Source organism: Schistocerca cancellata, chromosome 2, assembly GCF_023864275.1.
Source record: "Schistocerca cancellata isolate TAMUIC-IGC-003103 chromosome 2, iqSchCanc2.1, whole genome shotgun sequence".
Classification (NCBI taxonomy): Eukaryota; Metazoa; Arthropoda; class Insecta; order Orthoptera; family Acrididae; genus Schistocerca; species Schistocerca cancellata.
In genome coordinates this window covers 566,081,104-566,102,118 of record NC_064627.1, presented here as the reverse complement: position 1 = coordinate 566,102,118, position 21,015 = coordinate 566,081,104, and the positions used below count along the sequence as shown (strand labels likewise).

General features: G+C 40.7%; 1 protein-coding gene across 1 annotated transcript in view; it reads left to right on the top strand.

The window, feature by feature from the left end:
* LOC126156501 (trichohyalin-like) overlaps positions 1-15,840 on the top strand; it is a 170,206-nt gene extending 154,366 nt beyond the window's left edge. Inside the window, exon 4 of the mRNA XM_049916315.1 lies at positions 15,817-15,840. Coding sequence (XP_049772272.1) covers positions 15,817-15,840 — 24 coding nt within the window. The remainder of the gene's footprint in view (positions 1-15,816) is intronic.
* The last annotated feature ends 5,175 nt before the right edge of the window (positions 15,841-21,015 follow it).

Sequence of the window (21,015 nt, the reverse complement as noted above, 5' to 3'; positions counted from 1 at the left end):
GATATGCGACTTTCTTTCGTCATGTCTCATCTAACTGATTTAACATTTTATGAAGCACTGTTTTCAATTTTTCAGGACGACAACAATAATAGCCCAGCGGTACGTGCAAGCTATAAAATTGCGCTTAATATAGTGAGAGCTGGAAAATCATTTGCTGAATTAATAAGCCTCGGTTAAGAGCAAACATAAGTGATGAAAATTTACGTAACTGTTTGCGTTTGTCTGTATGTAGAAATTTTGTTCCAGATATTAAACGTATTGTAAATTCCACCTGTGATAATTAAATAAAACGCATCGTAGTTAATAGGTACTCTTTCAAACAATGATTTATTTCAAGCACTCCTGCTAACCTTATTCCATCATTCAATAACGCAAGCTAGAAAAACAAAACGCATTACAGAGGAAGGAGTGGACAGAAGGTATGGTTGGGAGGGGAGGTAAGCAGGTGGCCAGCTTGCCCCTTTGTGCACGCAGAACACCTGTTAACTGCACGCGTGCAAGTGCACCGCACACATGCAGGATTCCTGCCCGCCCCTGTCTTACATTGACAGTTTCCTTGGGTTCAGGCTCAGACAAACTTCTGGATTCAGATTACATCTCAGGTAATAACTGTATCTCCGTAACCGGATTCAGATTATATCACGGGTAATAAGTGTATCTCCGCAATCTCCAGAAGTGGGTTCATTTTCCTTCAGTTGCCTGGTTCAATAAAATAAACGTGATTGAAATGACATTTTGTAGTTTTTATGGGCGACATGTTGCAAAGTGTGACCGAGTGACGCAAAATATGATTTCTAATGGTTCAAATGGCTCTGAGCACTATGGGACTTAACATCTGTGGTCATCAGTCCCCTAGAACTTAGAACTACTTAAACCTAACTAACCTAAGGACATCACACACACCCATGCCCGAGGTAGGATTCGAACCTGCGACCGGAGCGGTCACGCGGTTCCAGACTGAAGCGCCTTTAACCGCACGGCCACACCGGCCGGCTATGATTTCTACAACCAAGTCCAAGTTTCCCCAAATGCATCGCAAACTGGTTTATCTTCACGTCAGGCCAAGAACCATTAAGATAAGGCATCTGAACATAGAAAAATTTGCCGCGAAATAAAACCTTCAGAGGGGTAGCTTCGCTATCTTTCTGAGCTACAGTGAGTATTTAAGGTTTGAATGATGTTAAATGGCATGTTAGCGCCCGGAACACCAACGGGGTGAAGGAGCTCAAAAGAGTTCTCAGGTTATACGACAGTTTTTAAAGCACGATGTACTGACAACAGACGATTATTACAGAACACACCATAAATAAATAAGAAATTTTTTACTACGTAACCACGAAAATGGGCGCTGCAAGAAGTGTCACGCCGTCTAAAACAACGGTTTTGTCCAGAAATTTGTGCGACTTTTGTCAACGTATCAAAAGCCCCAAATTTCCCTCAAGTGTTAAAACAAGTGTGCGATAAGTTGCTAAAGGAAATCACTGATAAGCAGACATCAAATGAACATGAATTAATTCCTAAATCAACGTTCGTTGACCCAAATTTTAAAAAGTATGCTTTCAAACATAGTAGAGAGTAAGAAGCAGTCTACACCCGTTTAGGGGCCAAAGTTCAAGAAATAATATGTAACAAAAACAGAATGATATTCCATACCCCACCCAACCTCAAATTTCGTCATCCCTGCGTGCACTAAGCTCGTCAAAGATCTGAGAGAAATTCTATAGAGGAACAATGGCTTCCTCCACAACAAAACCCAAAAGACGCTAATATCGCATAAACAGATACTTAGCTGAACTACTGTTACAGATTGCGTGACCTGTTGTTTTGGTGGGAACAAAGAAAATTAATATACCTTTACTTGCACCAAATTGCAATGAAAAGGTTGTGCTTACCAGCTGCCTCAGTTCCTTGCCATAGTTTTTTTTTCAAAAGCTGATCAAATAATGACGGAGAATAGGAATAGGTTGCTCACAAACGAGATATCTAATTATATAATTTTTCTACAATATAATGGTTAATACTTTGAGTTTAGATATTTCACTAAAAGAAAGTACTATAATTGAAACATTATTCTGAATAAATATTTGTTGTCCTTCCAACACAGTTGTGTAGGCTACTCTTTATATATAAATATTTCTTTCCCATCTTAAGAATAAATTTTTGTGACCTATTAAATACGAACGTGTTATTCCTTCCTGCCGGCCGCTGTGGAAGTGCGGCTCTAGGCCCTGCAGTCCGGAACTGTGGGACTGCTACGGTCGCAGGTTCGAATCCTGCCTCGAGCATGGATATGTGTGAAGTCCTTAGGTTAGTTAGGTTTAAGTGGTTCTAAGTTCTAGGGGACTGATGACCTAAGATGTTAAGTCCCATAGTGCTCAGAGCCATTTGAACCATTATTCCTTCCTCCAGGTTGCATCAGATATGAAAAAGAGGCAGGAAGCAGATAAACGCTCTTAGTGATTCCTGCTGCCCCTTTCAATAACATATTGGGTAATTTCCATGAGTGTCTGCCTACCGCAGCTCGGACCCCAGACGATAGATAACGAACTTGTGATTGTAAATTGACCACGAGACTGAGGTGGCGGGAGTTATGATAAATTATTTGTGTGTTGCTACGGAAATCTATACAAATTTTTCGGTACTGAGATGTTTGGTGTCTTAAGACGTTTATTCGGTCGATTGCCTGACGTGGAAGAATAATTCTATCCTTATCTAATGTAGGGAATTGTTTGAATTTTTGTCGAAGTATGGGCTAACACCGGATGACGACAGGAGGGATTGTGTAGATTGTGGTGGGCGAAGTCTATGAAAGTGCGTTCTGATAGTGAAATACCTTTCCAATTTCCTTGTGGAAACACTGGTAAAAGAACGCCTATCAGGAAAAATATTCGAACTTATCGATCCAGACCAGCATAATTCTTGTACCCTGCTGCATTAAGAGTGTACACCCTGCAAGCGACAGCATCAGAAACTGACTTATCTACCTATACCGTGTGCGACTACTTCGGGTTTGGCAAGGAAGTCTTAAGCTCGTGTTACACGATGCACCTAAACCGTACACATATGCACCAGTGCCACTAACGTGCATACCTGTAACTACAAACTGGTTCACTCCGACCTATTACACAATCCACGCGGGATATACCTAGCACGCATGCGCAGCAGCTGACAATACACGAAAGTCTAGTAAAGTTGTTCGTTCTACCTCGCACAACTCAAGGGTGACTGTATGAGACACTGGAACATCAAACGTTCAAATTATTTCTGTGAATTCAAGGTTCCTATTTCATAAGAATTTTTTTACCATTATTTATTGAGTAATTGTTTTTCTCTTGTGTAGGTTAGTACTGTTCTGCATTACAGACTCAACACTTTTATATTGAGACGCTTATTTACACAGGTATATGTATATCGAAACTTACATTTATACAGCATGTTGTACAAAGAGGATCGACTTGTTTTTGGATCTATTGCCCCGACAGTGACAGTAAAACTTCGGATTAGGGCAGAACGGCAACGAAAACGAGAAGCCAGACGTTGTTGCCGTCCGCGGTGGCCGAGCGGTTCTAGGCGCTTCAGTCTGGAACCGCATGACTGCTACGGTCGCAGGTTCGAATCGTGCCTCGGGCATGGCTGTGTGTAATGTCCTTAGGTTAGTTAGGTTTAAGTAGTTCTAAGTCTAGGGGGCTGATGACCTCAGATGTTAAGTCACATAGTGCTCAGAGCCATTTGAACCAGACGTTGTTGGGTTCCAACCAGGCTAAAAAGAAAGAACGAAGGCAGGGATATTCACAGTTAAGGAAAGAACTGAGGCCCCAAGACCCACAAGAATATCGGAACTTCGTTAGAATGGACATGGTCTGTTCCGAGAAGCTGCAGTCTATTATACAACATGGAATCAGAAAGTGACACAGTCATACGGGAGATTGTCTCACCTTCTCAAAGGTCAGAATTATAAGTTTACACGTTTTGTTGTCATGCCAGCCTAGATCACAGATAAAATACCGATAAACGCCCTGTTATGTTGCAGATTGGTTGCAATATTACGTTTCCTGGCGAATGGGGGATCGTAAGAGTGGCTTTTAGCCACAGAGTAGCACTGCCCACCATTTCAAAAGTTGTGGGTGCATGCACTGCAATTTCTAGCACTTTAAAGGACGAATAATTAAAGATGTACTTGTGTTATTTGTCCAAGTTTTGAATATACGGTATATAAGTGCTACTCAGAGTTTTTCAGCCCTCGTCTATCGCACAGGGAGAAACTACACGGACTTTTTCGCCAATCACTACCAGTTTTTCTTTTCTGTGATGCTGAATTAAACAAGAGATGCAATCAAAACAAACATGAACATTCATAAGCTAAGGCATTACCTTCTACAGGAAAATTAAAGAGACCTTTGGAGAAAACAGGACCACTTGCATGAATATCAAGTGTTCAGATGGAAACCCAGTTCTAAGCAAAGAAGGGAAAGCAGAAAGGTGGAAGAGGGTCTATACAAGGGATATGTTCTTGAGGACAATATTATAGAAGTGGAAGAGAATGTAGATGATGAAATAGGAGATATGATACTGCGTGAAGAGTTTGACAGAGCACTGAAAGACCTGAGTCGAAACAAGGCCCCGGGAGTAGACAACATTCCATTACGACTACTGACAGCCTTGGGAGAGCCAAGCCTGCCGAAACTCTACCATCTGGTGAGCAAGATGTATGAGACAGGCGAAATACCCTCAGACTTAAAGAAGAATACAATAATTCCAATCCCAAATAAAGCAGGTGTTGACAGATGTGAAAATTACTGAACTATCTGTTTAATAAGCCAAGGCTGCAAAATACTAACACGAATTCTTTACAGACGAATGGAAAAACTGGTAGAAGCCGTCCTCGGGGAAGATAAGTTTGGAATCCGTATTAATGTTGGAACACGTGAGGCAATACTGACCCTACGACTTATCTTCGATTAATGAAAGGCAAACCTACGTTTCTAGCATTTGTAGACTTAGAGAAAGCTTTTCACAATGTTGAGTGGAACACTCTCCTTCAAATTCTGAAGGTGGCAGGGGTAAAATACAGGGAGCAAAAGGCTATTTCCAATTTGTACAGAAACTAGATGGCAGTTATAAGAGTCGAAGGGTATGAAAGGAAAGTAGTGGTTGGGAGGGGAGCGAGACAGAGTTGTAGCCTTTCCCCGATGTTATTCAATCTGTATATTGGGCAAGCAGTAAAGGAAACAAAAGAAAAATTCGGAGTAGGAATTAAAATCCATGGAGAAGAAATAAAAACGTTGAGGTTCGCCGATGACATTGTAATTCTGTCAGAGACAGCAAAGGACCTGGAAGAGCAGTTGAACGGAATGCACAGTGTCTTGAGAGGAGGATATAAGATGAACATCAACAAAAGCAAAACGAGGATAATGGAATGTAGTCGAATAAAATCGGGTGATGTTGCGGGAATTAGATTAGGAAATGAGACGCTTAAAGTAGTTAAGGGGTTTTGCTATTTGGGGAGAAAAATAACTGATGATGGTCGGAGTAGAGAGGATATAAAATTTAGACTGGCAATGGCAAGGAAAGCGTTTCTTAAGAAGAGAAATTTGTTAACATCGAGTATAGATTTAAGTGTCAGGAAGTCGTTTCTGAAAGTATTTGTATGGAGTGTAGCCATGTATGGAAGTGAAATGGACGATTAATAGTTTAGACAAGAGAATAGAAGCTTTCGAAATGTGGCGCTACAGAAGAATGCTCAAGATTAGACGGGTAGATCACATAACTAATGATGAGGTACTGAATGGAATTGGAGAGAAGAGAAATTTGTGGCACAACTCGACTAGAAGAAGGGATCGGTTGGTAGGACATGTTCTGAGACATCGAGGGATCACCAATTTAGTACTGGAGGGCAGCGTAGAGGGTAGGAATCGTAGAGGGAGACCAATACACAAAACAGATTCAGAAGGATGTTGGTTGCAGTAGGTACTGGGAGATGAACCTTGCACAGGATAGAGTAGCATGGAGAGATGCATCAAACCAGTCTCTGGACTGGAGACCACAACAACAACTCTATTCTGGCGCACGGATAACGGTCTGGTAATTTTCATAGTTTCGCCCGTTCTACCGCTAGACCGGTACCTTTCGCGGCGGATCGTCATGTAATACCAGCTTTATGTAGTACTCACGAACGACAGTGTACAGATCGGTTGACCAAATAAAATTATTGAAGTGGGCGATTTGCACATAGCAGGAAGGAAAACCAGGAGGACGACATTTACAGAATGAAATTGAACACACTTAGGTATTCGGTGGCACAGAACGAGAGTCCCGGAAATGCTTTATGGCAAGTGTGTTCTCCGGAGAGACGGTTTAACTAGTCGGTTTCATAAAGCACTTTATACTGCCCGGTAGCAAAGTGATTAAAGACGGCTCTCAATACTACAGGCCATTATAAACAGAAGGATTCAATCATGAGTTCATGAACCACTGGGTAGAGTTCTTGTCTTCCGATAATCCAGTGTGCATACGCAGAACATCGAGCGCCTGTGGATATCAGTGAACTCTTCCATTAATTCAGAAGGGCGTCCAGTAGAAAGAGACCATCTCTACTTGTTTCAGTATTTGTATTTCCAAAACTTGCGGTTGCAAGGGAAGGTTGACGCAACTGACCTCTACCTATATTTTTACATGACATGGGCATTCTACCCAGGTTAGGCCAAACCAGAATGTTTCTGTGGCAAAAACATCAGACTGACTTTCTAATGACGACAACGTCGATGACGAGTGAGGTCACTCATTTCCTTTCTAATTACAAGTATTTTAGGCAACATTCTTTTTCTGTTGCTTTAGTGAATGCCGTAAACACTGCTCATAACTCCCACCACTGCAGTCACATGGTCGACTTGGAATCAGAGATAGAATGGCGAGGCGCGGAGAGTCGAGCGCACCGAGAATTCCTCGAGCCTCTACTTCTCAAGTAATTCTCGAGAAGTTCACGAGAAAAGATTCGGCCGCGTGTGCCGCTGCGCGCCAGTTGGCTGCGGCAACATACGTCGCGCCGCTGTTTTATGAATTGAATGCCGCCACTAGACAAACACGCTCGCTGTGCTCGTAACTAGTATGTCTCAGGTTTCATTCGAGTAAAGTTGTTATTCAAATCAATATGGACACTCGAAAATGAACATCATGGTGCTGGCAATACTTTACGGAGGATGGAGATAACGTTACTTGCAACATTTGTCGTAAAAATCTCCGTAATGTATCAAAAAATACAACGGGCATGATTAGACATCTTAAACGGCACAATTTATGGAGCAATAAATCAGTGACGTCCGTGGATACAGAGGCTCATTCTTCCAATAATACGAGGCAGACAAAATATCCAGGTATATATCGTACAAAAGGTGAATTCCGTGCAAAAGTTCTCATAGTGTCGGAAGCGGTCCGCCACGCTTAATAAACATTTGATTTTTTTAAATCGTACTCCGATAATATACAAACATACCCCAAAATCAAACCTATACTATCCTAGCTTTTGCACGATACGATATATCATTTTATTGGACTCGTTGTCGAGCATAACGTATTCCCTTGCAGGAGCACTGATCTAAATCTTACGTTCCTCTTCATAGAGGGAAGTAAACGGCAACAGCAGCTAGATGAAGCACTAGTGGCCATGACAACAGACGATTTTCAACCGCTTTCAATCGTCGAGGACTCTGATTTTCGAAGTTTTGTTTCACTGTTGGACCCACAATAATAGATACCAAATCGAGAAAAGTTGCGCCTCATGATTGAGGACGATTACCATAAACAGAAAGAGGCTGTAAACTTTGCCATGGAAGGCTCTACTTGTGTTTCTTAAACGGCCGATATTTGGATCTCACTCAATAGTGAGGTATATATTGCTGTAACTGGTCATTTCATTAACACTAATTGGTGTCTGAAAGCTTTAGCTCTCGAGACATTCCGTTTCCCGGAAAAGCACACGGCGCTAAATATTAGTGAGGCGTTAGATAACGTGATTTCAAAACGGAACATTAAAAATAAAGTTGTAAGCATCACAACTGACAACGCCACTAACATGACAGCAGCCGTACAACTTATTCACAGTGGCAACATAGATATGCAACGTGTGCCTTGTTTAGCACACACCATCAATTTAGTTGTGAAAAGTTCTTTGAACAGCAACAGTGAGCTCTGCATAATGTGGGAAAAGGCCAGAAAAGTTGTTAGCTATTTTGAAACAAGTTGCAATGCTAATGAAAAACTCCATGAGATCCAGGATCTAGTGAAAAAACCTGTTCATAAATTGATTCACGAAACCGAAACCCGATGGAACAGTACGTTTTATATGCTACAACGTCTAGTGCAGCAAAATGCATTGCAGCCTGTTTATCATCTTTGTATTAAGGGGTAGAGAACCTCACAGCTGACGAGTGGCGAATTTTGAGCGAATATTTATGTATACTGGAGCCATCTGAGGTGGTAACAAGTGAAATCTCAACTAAAAACTATACCTCTCTTTCGAAAGCTATTCCAATAATCAGACAGCTAATCCTAACCGTATGCAGTGGGAAGTGGGCTACCACGACAGCGCAAGAGCTACAGCAACATCTACACAACTCACTAATAGCCCGGCTAGGATTAATAGAAACAAAATACATGCCGTTGCCACAGTTCTCGACCCAAGAGTCAAAACGTTACCATTTACGAATCCCATTCATTTAAAAAATGCCGTTGCAAGCCTAATTGCAGAGTGCACAAACGTGGTAGAGACCGTACGATCTACTCATTCGGCTGCTAACGACACTAGCCACGAGTAGCATTTCGTACAAAACGCCAGTATTACCTTATGGGCTTCTTTCGATGAAGGGGTTTTCAATAAAAATCTAATGAAAAGCGGTTGTGATAACATAGACCTGGAGATACGACATTTGGAAGAACCGTACCTACAACGGATAATCCTTTACACTACCGGAAAAAAACAGTTACCCAGGTCTAGCTGTCGCGCCAAAAAATATCTTGCAATACCTGCAACTTCTGTTCCCAGTGAAAGCATATTTTCGCAAACAGGACTACTTACAAACAAAGAAGCAGACTAAAAGGCCAATTGGTTAATAAAATCATATTTCTAAACAAAAATCGACGGCAGTGCAGCAATGGGATGTAAAAATGCCTTTTGCTGAACAGCTTTTGTTTCCTTTCTTTCTTCAGTAAGTGAACGCATGTACGCAGTTTCTGTATATAAAAGGCTATAGCACTTCTCTTTTACGTTTAAGCATGCATGCATACATGCAGAATGTACAAGGTAATTTATTTTGTAAGAATAAAGCTTCTGTTTCATCCGAATTTTGTGCTTTTGTTTTAAACAACAATGCTACGATTTTTGTCTTATGAGACATATACTAATACTTCAGTACACATTAATAACGGTAGTACAGTTGATATCAATCATAGAATTTCAAAGTTTTCCGTGCACGTACGTACGAGTACGACCGCTGCGGCTCAGTGCTTCGTGTACTGAAGGTTTAGCCAATTTCTCAGAGAGCGCAGCTCTGTCAACTTCTCGAGCGTACCCGAGACATTCTCGAGAAAAATACCTTGGCGTCGCGTGTTTCTCGAGCGCGATCGTAGCCAATCCCTACTTGGAATAGCTCGTTGGATACCAAATGGTTGGGTCCCGTGGCTTCGATAGGCAACCACTCTTTGAAATTACCAAATATTGCATTTAAAAAAAAAAGTCATCAAATTTTGCCTTCTAATTCAACACGTTCAGGTACTATCTATGTGTTCATATTTATTAGTATTTGAGGGTTAAAAATGAACTACGTAATTCACTTGAACTACTACTTCGAAGTAGTTCAGTAAGAAGAATTTTCTAAAAGGGAACTACTCTGGCGATCTCTAGTTTCCATCATAAATCACTGCATCCGCTGACATTCCTGCATGAAAGACGAAAGTAGCCATTGGCCCTTTCCTAGATTTTTACTTGGCAATAGTTACTGTTGGTATGACGAGTAAAAATACGGCAGCAGAAATCCCACAAAGTTTCTTACCCGCTAGAAGAAGGGAAATACTACTGCAGGAATTTACTTTTCACCAGGAAAAAACACTTGCGCCCTTCACTCCTAATAAGGGAAAGTCTGTAGTGCTTTCGAATATTACGCATAGTGCTATTTATGTAGATCAGACAACAAAGAAACCAGAGATCATAGACTTAAAAGTTGACAGAACGGTACACGCATACTTTCGTTTCAAAGGGTACAAGGAGCGACAGACGCTTTTTTTCCCAGAGTAAAAAATCACAACAATCGATGAGAAGATTTTCTACAGATTCTTGGATTTATACTTGCTTCAACGCACATGCAACGACGCCCACAGAAAAATTTGCCATGGGATCTGTCGGTTAACGTAACATCACCTCTGGGAATCAAGGGAACAAATGTTCCTCAAAATCAAGAACAGATACCCATAATACTGCAGAAGAAAGGAAAAGGTCATTTGTGTTCTACAGCTAAAGACAGAGAGCGAAAACAGCTGGTGTCACATGTTAGAACTATACACAAACGAAATTAGTGATCTTGTTTCTGTAAATGCACAGTGTACTAACAATCGTCATTAAATTACTCTAAAAGTGTTTATGTCAGGAAGTATGTTACTGCGTAACAATGAACCGATTTTCACACGAAACGTTTAGTATGTTGCAATTAATTACAAACTAAAGCTTTGGGGCATTGAGTCGCCCGTAAAACCATTGAATGCTGTATTATCCAATTACCAGAGATGGAACAAAAATGTGCGAGAATCAATGTTTTTATCTCGTGCGAACGAGAGGACGTAGTTAGAAAAAGGCTTTCACGAAGAACTGTACAAATGCTATTACGGAAGAATTTAACATCATAAAGTGGTCTGTGGTGAATAGATGAAACGTAGATTCTCACACACATTACACTGCACGCAATGGAGGAACTGCAAATGTGCGAACAAAAGTAGCGGTCTCACATGTGCAAGCAAGAGTGACGAGGTTTCATTGCGGGGCCAGAACTCGCAAGCCTGATCACGCGGCATTAAAATTTCCTTTTAACATATCCACACACGGCCTTCGAAGCGGAAGATATCCACTACCAATCTGGAAACCTACCACCACAACAGTAATTTCCACTCCATATGTGATTCGTTGATGAACAAACACAAGATAGGAAAACTTTGATTGGAATGTGAGTCAACTACCACGGAAATGTCGTACACTGCCTTTACATTTGCCTAAAATTTACAGGATGTGACACTTCGTTTACGCAACAGGCCTAACCATTTCATACTGCTCAGATACAATGTGGAAGTTTCTGAACAATATCTTCTGACGGCCTCCAAATGCAGTACAGTCTTTGCAACTTCAAACTGGTGTCCGCACAACCTCACTGTAGTAGGTTCATAAGTGATAGGTTGGCAATGCCTCCTCTACTTGTTGCTGTTAACCCCCGTTATTTTGATATCATTGAAACACAGCGGCACTTTTAGTTATTAAAGACTTACGCAAAGATATACAACAATTCATTTAAGCTGCTTCGGTTATATTACAAACCACAAAACATTCATTTTTAATGCCAATCGCGAGCGCATCACCGGGAGCGGCCACACTGTTCGTTCTCACGCTTAAACGGCCACCTACCCCATATCACATCAACACAATAACTGCGGCTGGTAACTGCAGTTGGTGTGGCGTCGCATGGCTGCTCATTTTCCACCCGTTCTGCGCATCCCCCTCCACTAACTGCCGCTGGCAACTCAAGGAGCCCCACACAAGCACAGCGTTGCCAATTTGTGGGGAATTCACCAATCTGTGGGGGATTTCAATTCGACTGGGGATTTTGTGCGGATTGGCATTATGTGAGGAATATGCAAGAATTTTAACTCTTTGCTATTTATTAACAGCGATAATTTGATGGTTGGTGAGTTTGTTGCAGGTGTTGATTCTAATGATTTTCAAGATCTTAAAATCAGAATGAGCTTCAAATAGAAGATTTCAAGCAATATCATATGAAGAGGGTAGATAAATACTCTTTTATATACAGATACCTGTTACTTAAATGACAACATAACAATGGTTGATCGCATGTGAAAAAACCTGTCAAGCGCATGCGTATAGCAAAGCATTGTTCCCGTTCTGCACCCTGTTTATTACACACCGTTCATCATAAGAATAAACCTGATATAAATAGGTGGGTAGATCACGTAACTAATGAGGAGGTATTGAATAGGATTGGGGAGAAGAGAAGTTTGTGGCACAACTTGACTAGAAGAAGGGATCGGTTGGTAGGACATGTTTTGAGGCATCAAGGGATCACAAATTTAGCATTGGAGGGCAGTGTGGAGGGTAAAAATCGTAGAGGGAGACCAAGAGATGAATACACTAAGCAGATTCAGAAGGATGTAGGTTGCAGTAGATACTGGGAGATGAAGAAGCTTGCACAGGATAGAGTAGCATGGAGAGCTGCATCAAACCAGTCTCAGGACTGAAGACCACAACAACAAACAACATAAACAAACACAAACGCGACCGATAGGCACACGTACACTGGTGTTGTTACGCTCTTGGAAGTACCCTAGGTATTTGATACGTTATTGCTAAGTTACGTGATATGAAACTTTAAGATATTCAAATCTGTTTCTTAATCACGCTTTAGATAAATAGTTTTTATTTCAAAAATCGTGTACATTCACAGCCTCCGCACTGTTGTGCTCTGATTGTCGCGCTGTTAATACGCGGTATGAAAATGGCTGAGGCTGCTTCATGTTCCTTAGTTAAACATGCGTCTGGAACACTGTTAAAAAGTGCCGAGAAATAAGGAGTTCTTAATGTTTTTCTTAAATTTACAGAGATAATCGGCTTTGAAATTTTCCGAGAGAGTGTGTTGCATGCAGTTTAGATACATGCTATAACTGCATAACAAAATCGGCATCGCGTCAGATTGATAACCAACTGCTGGGTCGCTGGTTCAAGTCTCCCGAGAGTCATTTTTTTTCCTCGTTCAATTTCAAATACCTACATCTCGTAATTGTAAAATTCATCATCATTTTTATGAATAATGTAAGTCTTCTTGTTTCTAATTACATATTACACGCTTAATTCCTGTTTTCACTGTCTTAATTATCGATAATGTATGAAAGACATTTAATGAAAAGGGTTGTTTAAGTTAAGAAAACACAACAACTTAATTTTTAAGGCAAAAATTAAAAACCAAATACTCTTTATGTGGACTATGTCCATTAATTTGTAACACAGATGTATTTAATGGCGTAGAAACATGAAAAACAATCATTTTCACAGCATCGAGCACACTATACAAATGCTGCATTTTTACATTTTCCACTGTACCATTACAGGATGAACCCAACAGAACTGATCTGGAGCCAATTTAGGGCATTTGGCCCGAGAAACAACCAGACTTAAGTTGCCAGACGTACTGGAACTAACGCACGCAGCTTTTTCACATGTCACTGCGTAACGCTGGAGGGATATAGAACGGCACCTCATAAAAAGAGAAAATGCGGCGCCTGATTGTCTTCGTGGATTTTGTTATTGATCAACTCGTTATCATCGTAGCAGATGGCAGTTCCAGAACAAATTTAGTTCTCGGATTCGGATAAGGAAGGAGCTAACATATTACACGACGAGTGACTGTAATTAATACCTTTAGTGGCTTCAGTATTTAACAGGACGGTGAAATCCTTGGTGTATGCTTTTACATGACACATAGCTTGCAGAGAAAAATTATTGTATGTTTAAGTTAAGAATTTTCTCACCACTCTTGTTCGTAATTAGAATACTATTTCAGGTGGAAACGAGAGCATTTTATGCTTTCTGGTCACCTAAGAAGCGTGCCATAGTGGTGAAGTTTTACCGAATATTATTTCACTCTCTTTAAAAATTAAATGAGGTTAGAAGCTATATTGTTTCTTTGCTCGTCTGTTTTTACTTCTGAACTGCAACTGCTCACATCATTTCAGGTTAGTTGGACCGCGGGGTGGCCAGTACTGTCCAAGTTTAATGCGCGGGTAATCTGTTGTCCCGCATTATCGCGCAGTCTATGTCCATGTATCACAGCATACAAAGATCCTTATGATCGTACTTAACTGTACTGGTCACAGCTTGGCTTCCGTTCCACGTGAAACGAAATCCAATGAAAATTCAAGCAAACGCGGAAGAATACATGGCATAATGTTTACAGCAGGTTTACTCTTATGATGAACACAGTATAGGCAGTACTCTCTCGCCACATTTAAGCTCATATAATGTGTATTCTAATAAATTCAGCTGCTTATGTTTTGTTTTCTTTCCTTGGGAAATAATAATGATTTTGAGCAAAAATTGATAAATGATTTTAAACGGTGTAGATTTCATAGGCAGAAACTAATCCTTAGGTAGAAAATGGTTCAAATGGCTCAGAGCACTATGGCACTTAACTTCTGAGGTCATCAGTCCCCTAGAACTTAGAACTACTTAAACCTACTTAACCCAAGGGCATCACACATATCCATGCCCGAGGCAGGATTCGAACCTGCGACCGTAGCGGTCGTCCGGTTCCGGACTGTAGCGCCTAGAACCGCTCGGCCTTAGGTAGATTACTAAGTTTTTCTGAGTTCTTCTAGCAGCTCATATACAGCTTCTTCACTTTTTAACAACGCCTGTGCCTGTATTCTGGTCTGCTACTTTTCAACTCCTGCCAGCCTTTTTACCATGTATCAATTAAGTGACGGTACATTATTCATTGTGCGGTTCTAGGCGCTACAGTCTGGAACCGAGCGACCGCTACGTCGCAGGTTCGAATCCTGCCTTGGGCATGGATGTGTGTGATGTCCTTAGGTTAGTTAGGTTTAATTAGTTCTAAGTTCTAGGCGACTGATGACCTCAGAAGTTAAGTCGCATAGTGCTCAGAGCCATTTGAACCATTTTTACATTATTCATTAAGGCAGTGAAAGGTTTATTGTTGTTATTGTTTTGCTGGACGCCATATTAGATTTTAGGTTTATGCCCCACTCATCAGTAATGTACCAGAAGACAATCTATCCTGGCATCCTTTAAAACGGCAATGTTCGGTCTTTGTCGGCATATTTGAAAAGTGGGACTGTTGGGAATCACAGGTATTTAGGTTTCATTTAATGCCGCGAGTTTCTTTTTAGACGTTCACGTTTTCATTGTGTCATTTTCAAAGTACTTGGCAACTGTCCTAAGATGGTATAGTTAATTAGCAGTACACTGTGTACTGAGGATATCGTACTGCTTATTTCCGATGTTGCAGCGACAATGGTTTGCGATAGTTGTTCACGACGAAAACCATCAGCTTTTCACATGTGTTGAAAAGTTTTTTAACGCATGTTACTACTCTAATAAACAGCACGGAACGTATGAAGAATATGAAAGTCATAAAATCAAAACAGCTAATTACATTTAAACGGCAACTATTAACATTGAAATAAGGTCGGCAGAAGACTTTAACATTGTGTGGAAAGCTACTTCCCAGGAAACGAAGCTGGTTCGTATACCATTTTTCCTTGTTCGTAAACATACATCCACTGCGTTAATTATGGAAAACTTGGCCATAACCACTCGTATAGATGAGATAATACCGAGAAATGTAGAAGATTATACTTTTGACAACGCTATTACACACAGCTTTCAATTCAATTGCATCATGAATCAAAATTACCGCGCACACATTTCGTATATTACAAATTTTATTCAGCCCTTCAGTACTGCGAAGAAAAATATCACTTCCTCGCTCACTGACAGTGAGCTACTCGGCTTTTCGCATTTTCTTTTTCCAACAGGTTACACAAATTGATGAATGTTAGCATTTTGACGCCTTTTTTTATTATTTCTCAGTGATTTGTGGGGAACTGATCTATATGTAAGGTACGCGAGTTCTTAAAAATATTCCTAATTAACTGTTGCATTTATGTATCTTTTCAACATGAATTCGAATTTGCTCGCTGTTTCAAACCATATTTCTGGGGAGAAAAGGAACGTTATGGTTTCACGTCCCGTCGAAACAGGTATTTCTGAAGGTACAAGAATTACTGCGAGGAGAAAGTATGCAGTGCATGTGCGTCTGCCTTGCCGTAAGCACTTTTGTTGCGACTACATTGAACTGAACTTTCACAAGTTTTTGCATCGCAAGTGAAGACATGAAGCATTATTTAATATTCTTAGGTAGCGATTGTGGAAACCACAGCTTCTAATAGCATACCTTGACACTGCATAAGGAATTTTCAAACGCTTACTTAAAATTACGCAACAGAACACTGTATTTAAAGTATTTGCAATGATAATGTTGACACTCGTAATCTCTGCTTCGGCGCCGAGTGTACCTTAGTGACGTCATGCGCAAAAAAAAGCGAACAGTGAGGTCATCGGTTCCATAGGATTAGGAAAGAATGGGACAGGAAGTCGGCCGTATTCTTTCAAAGGAAGCATCCCATCAGTTGCCTGAAGCGATTTAGGGAAATTACGGAAAACCTAAAAGTGGATGGGCGGTTGCGCGTCATCAGTAACTGCATCTGGATTGTATGATTGTTTAAAACAAATGCTCCTTAAAAAACACATACCTTTTGAAAATATAGTTGGATTTACTTCAGCCACTACAAACGAAAATGCACGTCATATGATGCACCTATCTTGATTTAAAGCTTGTCTCAAATTGCCACGAAATGTCGAAGATTTTTTGCGATCCATTGGAGCTCACTTCAGTAGAAGTTCACATCGACAACTGAAATTCAAGAAGTTTTGGAAGTTGTTTTTCTAGTGAATATACAGTAAACTCTCGCAACAGATCACACACGATGACTCACGTTGAAGGCTTGTGTGTATCGTGTATTAGAGCATTCCATTAAAAGACCACCTGACAGAATCTGTCTTTGCCGATTCTTCAAAACTGCCGAAGAAATGCAGGCTCGGTGGTCTAGCGGTTCTAGGCGCTCAGTCCGGAACCGCGGGACTGCTACGGTCGCAGGTTCGAATCCTGCCTCGGGCATGGATGTGTGTGATGTCCTTAGGTTAGTTAGGTTTAAGTAGTTCTAAGTTCTAGGGGACTGATGACCACAGATGTTAAGTCCCATAGTGCTCAGAGCCATTTGAACCATTTGCCAAATGCAGGCTACAAAGAACAACCGTTTTATTATGGTATATTTGTAACTTATGTCCTATGTACTTTCATTGCTAACAGATTTCAATATCATGTTTCAATCAGAAACCTGACTTCTTCGCAGATTTAAGCAAAAAAAAAAAAAACGCTTTTGAAAACATTGCAAGCTATCTGCAAATTAGCATTTTATACGCTGAGTTCAAAAATACAGCAAATTTCGTGGGTATAGAGAATATAGTTGGTGTGAAGGCTGCAGAGACTATGGAAAGTTTGAAAAAAGATGAAAATGGACCCCTTTCAGCAATTACAGATTTCTATAAAACGTGCCAATATTTTTGTATTGATACAACGTCGGGCATTGTTAAGACTTTTGAGATCCTCTATTTATCATACCTGTTGTAGATCCCACAGAAGCTCAACAATTCAAAAATTGGACAATGATGCCTATAGTGAATCGATTTCCCGTGCTCGAAAAGCTTGAGGAAATACAAAAACGATGACGAGTGGAGGGCTCACGCTATGCCAGATTTTGCTCAACATGGCCTTGCAGGTGATGATGTCGAAAGTTTTTGGGGAAATGTGTTTAGTTGCAAAAACGGCGCGGGACAATGTATGTTTCCAAATTTAAAAATCGCCATCTGCTTATTGCTTGTGCTGCCATTTTCAAAAGCAACTGTCGCAAGAAAATTCAGCGATCTTAAAAACACAAAAACAGACAACTGAAATCGCCTGAGCACTGATACAGCAGTACTCTTAAAGGCCGCCAGAGAAGGGATTAAATAACAGGGGGTTAGTCGAGGGTACACGAGTTGGACTTCGGCTCAGAAAGGCCATATCGATTATGTTTAACTGAATGGTTCGCTCGCTGAAACTGCCCGATCGCCCAACATTGAAATCTGCAGTAGTTTGCGGAAGGGTTGCACTTCCGTTACGTTGAACTATTTTCTTCAGTCGTCGTTGGTCCTGGCCTTGCCTTGCCGCGGCGATGTCGGAGATTTAATGTTTTACCGGATTCCTAACATTCACGGTACACTCGTAAAATGGTCGTGTGGGGAAATCCCCACTTCATCGCTACCTCGGAGATGCTGTGTCCCATTGCTCGTGCGCCGACAAACTCTTGATAACCTGCCATTGTAGCAGCAGTAACCGATCTAACAACAGCGCCAGACACTTGTCTTATATAGGCGTTGCCGACCGCAGCGCCGTATTGTCTGCTTCCGCATCTCTGTATTTGAATACACATGCCTATACCAGTTTCTGTGGCACTTCAGTGTGTACGCTATAGACTTGGCCACTGTTTCTCATGTTTCGATACAGTGTATAGATACCTGGAACTGTTTCAGTGTTTCGGAACGGCTATGGTTCACTGTTTCGAAACAGTGGTGTTTCATTCCGCCCCTGTCTCGGATCTCGAGCTAGACACAGAAACTGTATCGTTGTTTCAAAATAAGACTGTTTCAGTCCACCTGCGCCTGCAACGGACTAATTGTATCGAAACAGTGATGTTTCATTCCGCTCTGTGTCGGACGAGATTCGGGCTCGGCACAGGTACTGAAACACAACATACCACTTCATGAAACACTTTCAAGAGTGTCGAAATCTTTTGATAAGCAATAGCATGAAGCTTAAGATATCCGAAAATAAAGCTTCGTTTCTAGCTGACTGTCCTATTCCGAAATGGCGTAACATCTGCTTTATAAACACTAACCAAACAATAAAACAACGCATACTATTCACATTCAAAATAATAAATATGTGAAAATCATTCAGTTAAATTACACTTTTTTTATAACATACGCTTCTATGTTCATGTACAGTAATCATATTAAGAAACGCAAGTAAGACTACAACATTTTAAATAAAAAAAGGCGTAGAGTGACAGTTATTAGACATGTACATAAATTTGATGTAGGTATAATTGCAAGCAATCTGTTTGACATATCACTGATAGTGTAATGGTGAACGGGAAGCATCGTAAATTTATAGTAACGGTTCGAAACACCTTGAAACACAAAATTTTTTTCTGTTATATTTTGTTATTTATTCGAATTATTTGGCGTTATTTGTGAGTCTATAGTCACTGTGTCTATTATCCACAATGATTCCCTTTGTGTGCATGGAAATTAGCAGGATGGGTATATTAGCCATACTAATGGAATGTGGGAATCCCAGTAGCATATCTGTTGTTTCTGCAGTTTGCTCCCACCTCCAGTTCCTTCGTGGTGGTTCTTCTGTCTTCAGCTAAGGCTTTCCTCAGCCAATTGAAAAGTATGAAAGTCACATGACACAAAAGCAGCGCATTTGCTGCAGGAAATACGAAACTGCCAAGACGCCTAAGTGATAGTTTCATACTTCCTGCGTTATGATTAGCGCTCTCGCACCTCATTTGTGTTTATATGGACATACTTATACAGTAGACATTCAAGATGATAAAATGTGTAGGTTTATTAGATTACAAAACACAAACTGTTTCACTGTTTCGAAACACCGTATCGAAACATTACATTGTACTGTTTCATTTGTTTCGAAACATTTACGTGTTTCAGTTTGCCCATCTCTAGTACGCTATACTCTCGTTAACCCGGCCCTCAGTAGTCCGGCCTCTCAGTAATCCATCGCACATCTATTATTGTGCGCAACAATGCTTAGTTAAACAATGTTTTATATATTGTATTTGAAGTTGTAGCTTTCTTTACAGTTCGGAATCATGTCTTCTAAAAGGAAACACGTTACGCTAGATCTCAAGCACAAACTCGAAATTTTGGATAAGTTAAATCGAGGATCTTCGCAGGAAGCCATTGCTGCTGAGTTCAATGTTGGACGATCAGCTATTTATGACATCAAAATGAAAGATATTATTCGACAGTACTCAACACAGATTGATAGCGAGTTGGGAAAACGGAAAGTTATGCGAAAGAGTGAGAATGAAGAACTGGGAGTAGCTGTTTATAGATGGTTCACACAACAACGCAAAAAAGGAATTCCAGCCCGTGGCCCGATTATAAAGGAAAAAGTCGCTGTATTCAACAAACAACTTGGCGGTAGTAACTTTTTTTGCAGCGAGCGAGGGTTGGCTATCAAACTGGACAAAACGACATGGAATTTGGAAGCTGACAGCCAGCTAACGATAAGGATGCTGATGAGTTTGTAAGCAAGATATAATAGAGGAAGAAGATTTAACTGCTGATGCCTTGTATAATGCTGATGAAACAGGACTCTTTTATAAGATGCTTCCTTCAAAAACGTTAGCTGCCAACAACGAGAACAAAGCTCGTGGTTACAAGCAACAGAAACAGCACGTAACATTAATGGCTTGTTGTAATACGAATGGGAGTCATAAACGACTGCTTATGGTGATTGGAAAATTCCAACATCCACGTTGTTTTCAACACACTGACATAAATACTCTTCCAGTGCAGTATTGCGGTCAGAAGAAAGCGTGGATGAAAAGACAAATATTCTCTCGGTGGTTCCATGAATCCTTTGTACCAGCAGTGAGAAAAGAGCTAAAGAAGAAAAAGCTTCCACTGAAAGCTATCCTTAAAACTGACAATGCTCCCAGTCATCCTTCAGATGTTTCTCTAAAGTCCGATGGTATATAAGCACTCTTTCTCCTACCCTGTCTCTCAGCCCTAATTCAGCCCATGAAGCAGGGAATATTGGAATCAATTAAACGTCATTATCGACATTCACTTCTCGTCTCCTTCCTAAACGAAAGTGAAAACGACTATCAAGATTATTCTGAAGGCTGGAAATCTGTTAACATACGTGATGATGTTTTCCAAGCACCCAAATCATGGGATAAAGTGGAGAGCGCTACCGTAATGAAGAACTGGAGAAAATTGTGGCCATCCATTGATGCCGAGTTGGATCCAGTAGTGAGTGA